Source organism: Erythrolamprus reginae, chromosome 10, assembly GCF_031021105.1.
Source record: "Erythrolamprus reginae isolate rEryReg1 chromosome 10, rEryReg1.hap1, whole genome shotgun sequence".
Lineage (NCBI taxonomy): Eukaryota > Metazoa > Chordata > Lepidosauria > Squamata > Dipsadidae > Erythrolamprus > Erythrolamprus reginae.
Genome location: NC_091959.1, coordinates 37,302,694 through 37,315,915, shown reverse-complemented (window position 1 = coordinate 37,315,915; position 13,222 = coordinate 37,302,694). Strand labels below are relative to the sequence as shown.

The window sequence follows — 13,222 nt, the reverse complement described above, 5'->3', positions numbered from 1 at the left end:
AAGTGATATGTCAGATAAAAGATAGCTCAGCCCACAACCCTAACCCAGACCTTACAAAACTTTCGCCAGACCCATCCTAGAATACAGCACATCTGTTTGGAACCCATACCGCATTTCTGAAATTAATACCCTCGAAAATGTCCAGAAATACTTCACCAGAAGAGCTCTTCACTCCTCTACCTGTAACAGAACACCCTACGAAACTAGACTTACAATCCTGGGTCTAGAAAGCTTAGAACTAAGACGCCTCAAACATGATCTAAGTATTGCCCACAAGATCATATGCTGCAATGTCCTGCCTGTCAAAGACTACTTCAGCTTCAACCACAACAACACAAGAGCTCACAACAGTTACAAGCTTAATATTAACCGCTCCAAACTTGACTGTAAAAAATACGACTTTAGTAATCGAGTTGTCGAAGCGTGGAACTCACTACCGGACTCTGTAGTATCATCCCCTAACCCCCAACACTTTACCCTTAGACTATCCACGGTTGACCTCACCAAGTTCCTAAGAGGTCAGTAAGGGGCGTACATAAGTGCACCAGAGTGCCTACCATCCCCTGTCTTATTGTCTCTCCTATATTGCCTATATCTTCTCTTCTATGCCTATATCTTTTTCTGCTATTTTCTCCTACCCTGTTTCCCCGATAGTAAGACACCCCCGATTGTAAGACGTATCGGGGGTTTCAGGGGGGTCGGCTAATATAAGCCATACCCCAAAAGTAAGACATATGTCTTACTTTCGGGGAAACACGGGGGTATTGCCGCCTCCCTCTCACCTAGCTGGACCTGGAGAGCGAGAAGGCGGCGAGGGCGAGGAAGGCGCTTGGGAGCGGTGCGGCGGGGAAAGCAGGGGGGGCGGGTGCCGCCTCCCTCCCTCCTTCCTTCCCAGTTGGCAGCACACTCCGGGCCTCGCCGGCCGGCCGGCTCCCTCCCCATCTGTCTATGTCTTTTTCTGACTCCAGCGCTACCTTCCTGCTCAACGAGGTAACTTAACGGGCACCGCGCAGCCGCCGCCGTTGCCATCGCCTCTCATCTAGCTGGACCTGGAGAGCGAGAAGGCGGCGGCGGCGAGGGCGAGGAAGGCGCTTGGGAGCGGCGCGGCGGGGAAAGCAGCGGGGGCGGGGGCCGCCTCCCTCCCTCCTTCCTTCCCAGCTGGCAGCGCACTCCAGGCCTCGCCGGCTGGCCGGCTCCCTCCCCGTCTGTCTATGTCTTTTTCTGACTCCAGCGCGCACCGTTTTTTCCAATATAAGACATACCCCGAAAGTAAGACATAGTGGGGCTTTTGGGGATAAAAAGAAAGTAAGACACTGTCTTACTTTCGGGGAAACACGGGTAGTTATATTTCACTCCTTTATTTTCTCCTCTATTCCCCCTTTAATACATTCTACCTGATTATTTCCTCTATAACCCTCATTGTGTATTATTGTGTATTGGACAAAACAAACAAACAAATAAATAAATATTTTAAAAAACAGGACTTTGGGTGTGCCAAATATCTTAGAAAGGGGCCCTCCCTAATTTGGGAGTTGTAAAGAAAATAACAGAATTGCAGTTGGAAGGGATCTTGGAGGAGTACAAATGTTTTGGGAGTACAAATTTATTGCATTTGCTGGAAGCAAATCAGGAGCTCCCCCACCTCCACCCTCCAAAAAATGTTGAGACCCTGGAAAGAGTGCAGGAAATAAATGGGGGGGAAATTGTCAAGATTCCAGGTAGCATCCAAACTAAATCAGAGTCCAAATCCAAGTGCTCCTCAAAGTTCCAATTTATTGCTGGAGCCATCCTGACACCTACACCAGGAAACCTGAATCTGAGATTCCCACCCAGGTGAAAGTTCACATCCCTTGTCCCCCACCCACAACCTTGTCACGTTGCCCATTCATATCATGCAAGTATGGCGAGTTCTCCTTCCGCTTCCACCCAGGTGGGAAGGCATAGGATGGCCTTGAACCCCTCGAAAGAAGGATTTGTGGCTGCATCTGTCCCTTCATGAAAATCACCTCCTCCCAAGTTCCCATAAACATCAGGTCTTCTATAGATAGTTTGGCATTGATTTATCACCAACCTCTGCACTGGCTTGACCGATGGGCTGAAATATACAAAGAATGGTTGCAGGAATTGAGTATGTCCACTCTAGAGAAAAGAAGGACCAAGGGGTGGATTTGAACCGGTTTAGACCAGTTCACCTGAACCGATAACAACCTGTCTGCAAAGGATTATGGGGCTATTAAAAGGAGATGATGATGATGGTTTATGGAATGGGCCAAACTAGGAGATTTCAAAACACATTAAGACATAAACTATGCTTTTCCAAGCCACAATTGCTGGTTATAAGTAAGCAACATTATGCCTTAGCATAATCTATAGAGCACTGGTGAGACCACATTTGGAATAATACTGTGTTCAGTTCTGGAGACCTCACCTACAAAAAGATATGGATCAAATTGAACGGGTCCAAAGATGGGCAACAAGAATGGTGGAAGGTCTCAAGCATAACACTTATCAGGAAAGACTTCATGAACTCAATCTGTATAGTCTGGAGGACAGAAGGAAAAGGGGGGACATGATCGAAACATTTAAATATGTTAAAGGGTTAAATAAGTTTCAGGAGGGAAGTGTTTTTAATAGGAAAGTGAACCCAAGAACAAGGGGACACAATCTGAGGTTAGTTGGGGGAAAGATTAGAAGTAACGTGCGAAAATGTTATTTTACTGAAAGAGTAGTAGATGCTTGGAACCAACTTCCAGCAGACGTGGTTGGTAAATCCACAGTCACTGAATTTAAACATGCCTGGGATAAACATATTTCCATCCTAAGATAAAATACAGGAAATAGTATAAGGGCAGACTAGATGGACCATGAGGTCTTTTTCTGCCGTCAGTCTTCTATGTTTCTATGTTTCTATACTATTTGATCCTATGTTTATATGCCATATGTTTACATACATATTACACACAGGCACACAAAAAGATACATGATCTACTGTATAAACTTTTTAGTACGATTGTTGAATGGATGGTAATGGAAGTTTTTAACGCATTTCCATCCTAAGATAAAATACAGGAAATAGTATAAGGGCAGACTAGATGGACCATGAGGTCTTTTTCTGCCGTCAATCTTCTATGTTTCTATAATGAACTCAGTCATGGATGAAGTCAGAATTTCCTTGACATGTCCAGTGGGACATCTCTCCTTAAAAAACAAAACTGAACAGCTCCAGGACAAGAAACTGGATTTTTTCCCCTACTTCCTTTATCTGGGTTAGGAGAGGACAGAATAGATTTCCAATCATCCAACTTTTTTTTTTAAATTCAGTTGAAGAGGCTCCCCGAGTTGCAAGCTCTCAGTTTCGACGGGTTTTCTCCCGAGCACTTTAATGCCCTCCACTGAAGAGTTGACTAAGCGCCTGTCTGTCATCATTAATAGGCACTTGTGAGTTGTTGTGACTGTGGGACAGAAAATCATTTTGCAGATGGTGCTTATTGTATCTGTGGATGTTGTTATCAAATGAGTTGGAAGGACCTCTCCCATGTAAGTACGAGATGGTCTCCGAGCAGCTTACATTTTGAGAATAACTGCACTGCCGCATCAAAGGATGAAAATGCCAGGCTGTGACTAAGAAAGAAGAGTCAGTTCTTTGGGCGATTAGCTATGATCCTTCTTACTTAGGTAAGACGTATCTAATTTGTGTTCGTTCTTTTGAAATCATCACCAGGCCAGATTTCTTCAAAGGGAAACACTAAGGGCAGCTCTTAAAAATGAACGCTATTAAAAGATGAAAGGCTAAAGCTAACTATTTACATAAATCCTGGCGCCCTGTGTAGGATCCTTACTGCTCTCTGAGTTTGGTGGCTTTCTTGCAAATATTTCACGATCCAGTAGTATCATCATCCGTGCTGGAAGAAAGTGAGTTTGCTCTCTGTATCTAGACAAGCGGCTTATTTATTTATTTTATTTATTTATTTATTTATTTATTTATTAGATTTGTATGCCGCCCGTCTCAGTAATGTGGCTCACATTGGTCAACCCTCCATATGGTCAAGTGCGGCTTGCCATGGTCAACCCTCCATATGGTCAAGTATGCCTTTCGTAAGCTCCTTAAAACCCACCTCTGTCGTCAGGCATGGGGGAATTGAGACTTTCCCTCCCACTAAGCTTATAAAATTTATGCATGGTATGTCAGTATGTATGATTGGTTTCTAAATTGGGGTTTTTAAATTAACTTAAATATTAGATTTGTTTACATTGTATTATTATTGCTGTTAGCCGCCCCGAGTCTGCGGAGAGGGGCGGCGTACAAATCTGATTAATAAATAAAATAAATAAATAAAAAAGTATGGCTTGCAATGGTCAAACCTCCATATGGTCAAGTGTGGCTTGCAATGGTCAACTCCCATACGGTTAAGTATGGCTTGCAATGGTGAACCCTCCATATGGTCAAGTGTGGCTTGCAATGGTCAACCCTCCATATGGTCAAGTATGGATTGCATTGGTCAACCCTCCATATGGTCAAGTGCGGCTTGTAATGGTCAACCCTCCATATGGTCAAGCATGGTTTGCAATGGTCAACCCTCCATATGGTCAAGTGTGGCTTGCAATGGTCAACCCTCCATATGGTCATGTGGCTTGCAATGTTCAACCCTCCACATGGTCAAGTGTGGCTTGCAATGGCCAACCCTCCATATGGTCAAGTGTGGCTTACATTTGTCAACCCTCCATACGGTCAAGTGTGGCTTGCAATGGTCAACCCTCCATATGGTCAAGTGTGGCTTGCAATGGTCAACCCTCCACATGGTCAAGTGCAGCTTGCAATGGTCAACCCTCCATATGGTCAAGTGTGGCTTGCATTGGTCAAACCCTCCATATGGTCAAGTGTGGCTTGCAATGGTCAACCCACCAGCTCCCCTGGAGTTCTAAGGGAGGAAGCAAAAGGAAGGCAAACCTACCACAATGATGAACAGAGCTGGGGCCACAAAAGCCCAGATGACGCCGCTCTCCAATGAAAGCCAACAGCTGCAAAGAAAGAGTGAAAGGCATGATGACATGGGAGCATGGGGACGACTGGGTGTGTGAGTTCCAAACCACCATTGATTGAAAAATATGTAGTTAGGAAGAAAGAGGAAAAACTGGGTTGGGATGGGCAGCGGAAAAAAGTCGGTGCGCCTGCTTGCTTTCTTCATTTCAGATCTCTGTTCAAAGAATATAGGAGTTGTGGTTTTTAACTTCAGCCCAATTGTCTCAGGAAGGTCATCACTTGGAAACTACCTGTGTTTTCCACAAAACAATACCAGGTCTTATTAACCCTAAGTTGCATTAATAGAAGGATACAATATAAGACTAGGGTATACTAATACAGTGGTACTTCTACCTAAGAACGCCTCTACTTAAGAACTTTTCTTATCTAGAACTTTTCTAGATAAGAACTAGGTTCAAGATTTTTTGGCCTCTGCTTAAGAAACATTTTCTACTTAAGAACCTGAACCCGGAAAAATTTCCCAGGAAATTTGAGAGCGGCATGAAGGCCCGGCCAGTTTCCTGCCATTCCGTGTGAGGCTGGAGGGGAGCTGGGCAGGAGAGAGGGAAGCTCGTCCGAGGCTAGGAAGGAGGAAAGATGAAAAAAGCAAGGAGCGCAAATGCAGCATCAGCGGCAGTGGAAAAAAGGAAAGCTGAGCCGATACCAGTAATCCAGGAAGTGACAGCTGCCAATCAGCTGGAGCTGCACACACATCTTCATTTCCGCCAGTGGAACTGTGTTCCACCCCATCCAGCCTGCTGCCCACCCCTGGGTGTGAGCACTTGTGCATGCACAATAGTACACACACATGTGCTTTCGACACCCAAGGGAAAAAAGATTCACCATTCTCCTTGTGTATTCTCATTCTTTCCTTGTGTCCAATATCTATTGCTGTGTTCTCCATATAGAGTTAAGAAGATAGATTGCTTGTAAGGCATTTGCCTACCACATATATTTCTGTATATGTCTTGCATATAAGCCATTGTTAAATGTCTAAGGCTCTGAGTGTTGTGTTTTGCTCCTGGCTTGTCTCCTATTGGTAGTCACGCTGCAAAGGCTCTGACACCTACATTCTTCAAAGGAACTATCCTAACAACAAGAAACTCACAGTTTCTCATTTGCGGAACTTACTTGTTGACTTCTCCGTAGCTTCCCACAGATGTTGTTGCTGAAATGACACAGATCAGAAACGGGCAGCCTGCAGGAATGAAGAGGGTAGCGTTAGCATTTTCATTAGAAGAGGAAGGCCATCATGAAATCACTGAATGTGGTTTAAGTATTATAAATGGGGTTCTTATTTGTTTGTTTGTTTGTTTGTTTGTTTGTTTGTTTGTTTGTTTGTTTGTTTGTTTGTTTATTTATTGGATTTGTATGCCGCCCCTCTCCGTAGACTCGAGGCGGCATACAAATCAAATCAAATAAATAAATAAATAAATAAATAAATAAATAAATAAATGAATGAATGAATGAATGAATGAATGAATGAATGAATGAATAAATAAATAAATAAATAAATATAAATATGACTATGACTATGACTATGACTATGACTATGACTATGACTATGAAAGTGCCCATATATTCTTTTTGGGGGGATAGAAACATAGAAGACTATGTGGTCATCATGCGGTCAAATCCAGCCTCCCCAATGGGCACCTTTTACCAGAAACTGCCCCCCCAAATATAGGATCACAAATTACAATCACACGATGTTGCAACCATCTGTCAATACAAGCTGGAAGCCAAGCAGCTGACTTGACCACAGAGGTGGTACAATGATCTAAGTTTAAAATACAGGTCTTGGGACCATTTTTCCAAAGCTGTCATAATAACTTTGAACCATCTCTAAACAAATGGCCATAAATTGAGAATTACCTGTAGTATAGCCCAAGTACCTATTTATGGGAAGACAGAATGACTACCATATTTTTCTCAGTATAAGATACACCCTTTTCTCCCATAAAGGAGGCTGAAAATTGGGGTGTGTCTAGCCCTAAGTCTTTGCAGGCTTTTTTCCATTGCTATTTGCTCCTAATAAGTATTTTTAAAGCCCTAATCAGGGGATTAAAATAACGTGCATGACAAAGCAATATGAGTGCCCTTAAAATCACACTCTCTTTTTTTCTGTGTGTTGTGATGTTTTAAGAGCAGCAGTCTTTGATCACATTTTGCAAGGAGATTCTAGGGGCTGCCTAACGGGTGTGCTTCACAGTTGGCTCCCTCTTCATTATCGGTGTTGCTAAAGAAAGATGGATTTCTGGGAATGTGTTACAAATTCAATTACAAAGGCATATGGACGCATAATAGGAAACTAGCAGGCATTACTGGAAACAAAACGCAACGACAATCAACGTACGGTAGGGATGAAAGACAAGAGCAAGAAGCTGCTACTGTTCCATGAATTTAATAAGTTCTAAAAAGGGGTTTTGAAAATGGACTGGACAGCAATTGGGGCCGGGGTGACCTTTGAGGGTTCTTTGCTTTGAGAATGATTGGCAAGAGACAGCTCCTTGAAAGGGGTGGGGGTGTCTCTGAAACATTCCAGCTGTCTTCTGTCTAAGAGGGAATTGAAGCAACGGTTCTTTCTTTCTTTCTTTCTTTCTTTCTTCTCCTTCTCCTTCCCCTTCCCCTTCCCCTTCCTCCTCCTCTTCTTCTTCCTCCTTCTTCTCCTTCTCCTCTTCCTCCTCCTCCTCCTTTTCTTCTTCTTCTTAATCTTCTTAATCTTCTCCCACTTCCTCTTCCTCTACCTCTTCTTCTTCCTTCTTCTCCTTTTCCTCCTCCTTCTCTTCCTCCTCTTTCTTCTCCTCTTCCCCACCTTCTTCTCCATCTCTTCCACTACCTTCTGCTTCTCTTTCTCCTCCTCCTCCCTCACCTTCTTCTCCTCCCTCTCTTTTTTCTCTTCCTTCTCCATTTATTTGTTTGTTTGTTTGTTTATTATATTTGTATGCTGCCCACTCCAATAGGACTCAGGGCAGCTAACAGTAAAAGCAATTTTAAAAATACAATGATAAAACAGCAATACATAAAGTATAAAATATAACTATGAGAGAATAGCAGAAAAGAAATAATAATAATAATAATAATAATAATAATAATAATAATAATAATAATTATTATTATTATTATTATTTATTAAATTTGTATGCCGCCCCTCTCCGAGGACTCGGAGCGGCTCACAACAACAATACATCATGTACAAATCTAATGTTTAAACAGTTTAAAACCCTTATTATAAAAAGAAAACAATCACGCAACCTAACAGACAATACATAAACCATAATAGCTAGGGGTATGTCAGTTTCCCCATGCCTGGCGACAAAGGTGGGTTTTCAGAAGCTTTAGAAAGACAAGGAGGGTGGGGGCAGTCCTAATCCCTGGAGGGAGTTGATTCCGGAGGGCCGGGGCCGCCACAGAGAAGGCTCTTCCCCTGGCTCCCACAAGACGGCATTGTTTAGTCGACAGGACCCGGAGAAGGCCAACTCTGTGGGACCTAATCGGTCGCTGGGATTCATGCGTCAGAAGATGGTCCCGAAGATATTCTGGTCCGATGCCATGTAGGTCTTTATAGGTCTTTATATAGGTCTTTACAGGGCTTTATATAGGGATAGAAGATATAGGAGAGACTATAGGACAGGGGACGGTAGGCACTCTGGTGCACTTATGTACGCCCCTTACTGACCTCTTAGGAACCTGGTGAGGTCAACCATAGATAGTCTAAGGGTAAAGTGTTTGGGGTTAGGGGATGATACTACAGAGTCCAGTAGTGAGTTCCATGCTTCGACAACTCGATTACTAACGTCGTATTTTTTACAGTCAAGTTTGGAGCGGTTAATATTAAGCTTGAATCTGTTGTGACACCTTTCGAATGAGAGGAAGACAAAGATCCCACATCATTCACCCTTTCTGCTTCATCGAGCAATTTCATCAAGTTTTCCCTTGGAGTTTCTTCTCTTTTTCTTCTTGGATGGATGCTAAAGATGCATTTCAATGAGATCTTCTGAACTGGACTGGAGCTTACGCATAGGGGCGGTGGGGGAGAATATAATAAAAGAATAAACACTCATAAATATTCCGGTTACCCCGGAAAAGAGAGTTCAGCCAAGGTGTTAAATAGCTGTAACCTGGCTGATATTTCTCCCCACCACCCCTCAAAGTGCATCTCAGAGGTTCCCGGGGTTTAACTCAATTATTTATCAGCTCAGGGTTGCATCGAAGAAGAAAATTAAACATTAGAGTTTGTTGGTAAGATAATGAAACTTATGGAGGTGAAATGCAGACCAGCCAACTGGATAAGTGGAGAAATAATTTTGGTGCTCGTAACAGGATCTGCCGCTAAGGTTCTTCCTTGCTGAGATGCTGATGGGTGTTGTGGGTTTTCGAGTGGAAAACAAGACGGTGTCTTGGGTCACATACGGACAGGATTTGGTGGGTCGCCACGGCTCAATGCCACTGGGATTTGGCTAATCTGAAATAAACAGATTGCCTCGGAAGGCTCAACCCCTGGAAAAGGCAAATAATTAAATCCATTTCAGATCACGAAATTGTCATCGTTTTAGGATGTCTCCTTCACTGGGTGGGTGTCCTCGTTTCCATGCTTGGCTGGACGTTTAACAGCGAGAGATTGATGATAATAAGATAGGTTTAGAATTCTTAGCCGACTGTTGTGAGATTAGAAACTGAGGCGTTACGATCTTATGTCGCTCACACAAAGTTGTAGCTCATCTTAAAGTAGAATCTGCCTCGAATGTCTTGATTTTTTTATACTTGCATAGAGCAGGGAGAGTAACAGACGGTTAACAGAGGCAATGAAAATGCTTCTGGTGCTATTATTATGCGTAATGTCACCTGCTTCCAAAAATTCTTGGTAAAATAACCTCGTCCGGAAAAAGACCTTCTCCCCTTAACCTTTAGTTCCCTTATCCATCTGTCTGTCTGTCTATCTGTCTGTCTATCTATTATCTATCTATCTATCTCTAGCCATCCATATCTATTATATCTCTCTCTCCATCTATCGATATCCATCTTTCCTCTACTTCACAGAAATTCGTTTTTCATGGGTGGTCTTGGAACTCATCCCCCGCGAAAAATGAGGGATCACTGTACATGATGGCAGTATATTAATGCCAGAAAGTTTTCTTTAAATGTAGTCACACTAACTCCTCCCAATTATTTAAATATCTATCTATCATTGATATCTATCTATCATCTATCTACTTGTATCTATCTATCATCTATCTATCATCTATCCACAGTATCTATATACCTATCTATCTATCTATCTATCTATCTATCTATCTATCTATCTATCTATCTATCTATCTATCTATCCCTACCGGCCAAGCTCCCTATCTTTCTATCTATCTATCTACCTACCTACCTATCATCTTTCCACAGTATCTATCTATCTATCTATCTATCTATCTATCTATCTATCTATCTATCTATCTATCTATCTATCCCTACCGACCTAGCTCCCTATCTTTCTATCTATCTATCTACCTACCTACCTATCATCTTTCCACAGTATCTATCTATCTATCTATCTATCTATCTATCTATCTATCTATCTATCTATCTATCTATCTATACCTACATACCTAATCTATCCACAGTATCTATCTATCTATCTATCTATCTATCTATCTATCTATCTATCTATCTATCCCTACCGACCTAGCTCCCTATCTTTCTTTCTATCTATCTACCTACCTACCTATCATCTATCCACAGTATCTATATACCTATCTATCTATCTATCTATCTATCTATCTATCTATCTATCTATACCTACCTACCTACATACCTAATCTATCCACAGTATCTATCTATCTATCTATCTATCTATCTATCTATCTATCTATCTATCTATCTATCTATCTTTTTTTTCCATAACAAGCTCTTCTCTGTCAGAAGGTTGATTTCGGATGCCAAATCTGTGGAATTCTGCACAGCAGGAGATCCAGCTGAGTCATAAGTATATTAAACATGAAATGAGTCATTAAAAAGCCATAAATATATGCATTTCACATTGCATTGGGGAACAAATAGGTTTCTTGAGCAACGACTGCTAGTGTTGAGCCTCATAATTCTTTAACATTCGCTTCTTGTCCAAAATATCTGGAGTAAAGGTTGGATTCAGGCATTCCTGTTTCCTCCGTTAGCTCAGAATACGTTTAAGGGAGGCCAGCTCTTCTGTCTTACAATTATTATGAGATTTTTTTTTTCTTTCTTTCTACATTTTGGCAAATGCCTTTGACGCAGCCTGCTTTGAACGAACCCAGAAGACAAGGAAGGAAAGTACAACTTTCAAATATAAGAAGGTCTGCATTGCAAGAGGGAAGGCAATCAAGAAAGACCCCCACAGAGATGTTCTATAAACAGTTGTTTGAAGAGAAAAACAATCTGACAGATACTTGTGGGTATTTTAAAAACACTCGTTTCTAATTTGTTGGAAATGAATTAATTGTGATGAATATGCATTCTTCCCATTAGGGACAGTGAAGTCCCCAGGAGTAAACCCCAAAGATGGGGGGGGGGGTGTTCCTCGGGGTTCTCTGAGCTTGGATAATTTTTTGCAGATGCTTTATTACCCATTTTCTCTGCAAATGCTTTATTACCCATCATTAAAACAACCAAGCTCAGAGAGCACCAAGGACTGATGATGCTACCAAGATTGGGTAATGAAACATCTATTAAAAATGTTGTGGTTAGCTCTGGCCCAGCTCCTGCCCCAAGGACTGTGTATGTGGGGGAGACATCCACATGCTGCAGGCCTGTTTTGCCCCCGGTGGAGTCTGATGATGAAGGCTCCTCTGACCAAGAAGGCATGAGTGACAGGGAGGAGGAGAGTGTGGCAGACAGCTCAGAAGGAGATCAGTTATCTAGCTCCTCCTTGGATTCAGAACAAGAGTTAATGATACAGCCACGCATGCGGAGAGCGATGCATAGGCAACAACAACTGAGAGATTATTATCAAAGAAAATTACGCCACCTGTGGTTGGGTGGGGCTGTGGTAATTAGTGAGGCTGCTATAAATAGCAGCCTGTGGGTTTGGCCATTGTGGAGGATTATCTGATCGTTGTGTTTCATGACTGCTTTACTGACTTTGACCTTTGGTGTGCTGATTTTTCCCCGCTTTGAAACTAAACCAGAGCAAAGTGTGTTTGACTTTGTGAAGGAAGAAGGACTGTGAGTTGCCTCACAGCTGCAAGCTAAGTATCACAGAACTGATAAGGGACTTGTACAAATTACCAGTTTGTTTGGAGACGAGTGCTCTTTGCTATACCAAAAGAGGGGTTGGTTTAAAAGTGAATTTTCATTATAAAGAACATTGTTTTGAATTTTCAAATGTGTGTGTGTGTGTGAAATTTGTACCTGTGAATTTTTGGGAGGATTCTACCAGAACAAAAAATAACCAAGCTCAGAGAGCCCCACAAACTGATGATGCTACCCGGTTTAACAGATTTAACAGATTAATAGAGTTGGAAGGGACCTTGCAGGTCATCTAGTCCAACCCCTGCTCAAGCAGGAGACCCTACATTTGCCTCTATCTACGATCGAACTCACAACCTCCTGATTGTGAGGCAAGAGCTCCACCTCTAGACTACAGAGAATACAAAAGGGAACACTCATAGTTGGTGGGATTTGGGTACCGTATTTTTATGTATGGTATATTTTTATACAGTATAAGATGCACAGGAGTATAAGGTGCATCTTAGTTTTGGGGGAGGAAAACAAGGAAAAAGGCCTCTGCTTCCCAGCAATTTGCCAAACCAAACATAGCAAACAGCACAGATATTATACATTGTTTGCTGTGTATTTTTGTGCATGTGTGTCTGACCCAAAGAAATAGCAAAGAATTGGAGAAAAGTACATGATGGCAGTATATCATCGCCAGAAAGTTTTCTTTAAATGTAGTCATACTAACTCCTCCCAATTATTTAAATAGATCTACTCCAAACATAGTCAGGGATTAACTCAGCTACCTTATCTTAATACTAAACAGGACACTGTTACATTTCAGATTATACTTTTACAGATCTTTAAATTTGATGTGGCTTTCTGGAATAACAGTTATTCTCTGCTGTGTAAAATAAGATATCACTCTTAACATTAGATTTGTACTGTATTGTATTGTTATTGCTGTTGCGAGCTGCCCCGAGTCCTCGGAGATGGCGACATAAAAATCTAATAAGTTATTGT

The 13,222-nt window shown here is 42.0% G+C and overlaps 1 protein-coding gene across 1 annotated transcript in view; it reads right to left on the bottom strand.

Annotated features, from left to right (window-relative positions):
* The window catches only part of ADGRD1 (adhesion G protein-coupled receptor D1), a 191,885-nt gene that overhangs the window by 51,183 nt on the left and 127,480 nt on the right, over positions 1 to 13,222 (bottom strand). Inside the window, exons 19-20 of the mRNA XM_070761993.1 lie at positions 6,152 to 6,218; positions 4,953 to 5,019 (exon numbers count right to left, since the gene is read on the bottom strand). Coding sequence (XP_070618094.1) covers positions 4,953 to 5,019; positions 6,152 to 6,218 — 134 coding nt within the window. The remainder of the gene's footprint in view (positions 1 to 4,952; positions 5,020 to 6,151; positions 6,219 to 13,222) is intronic.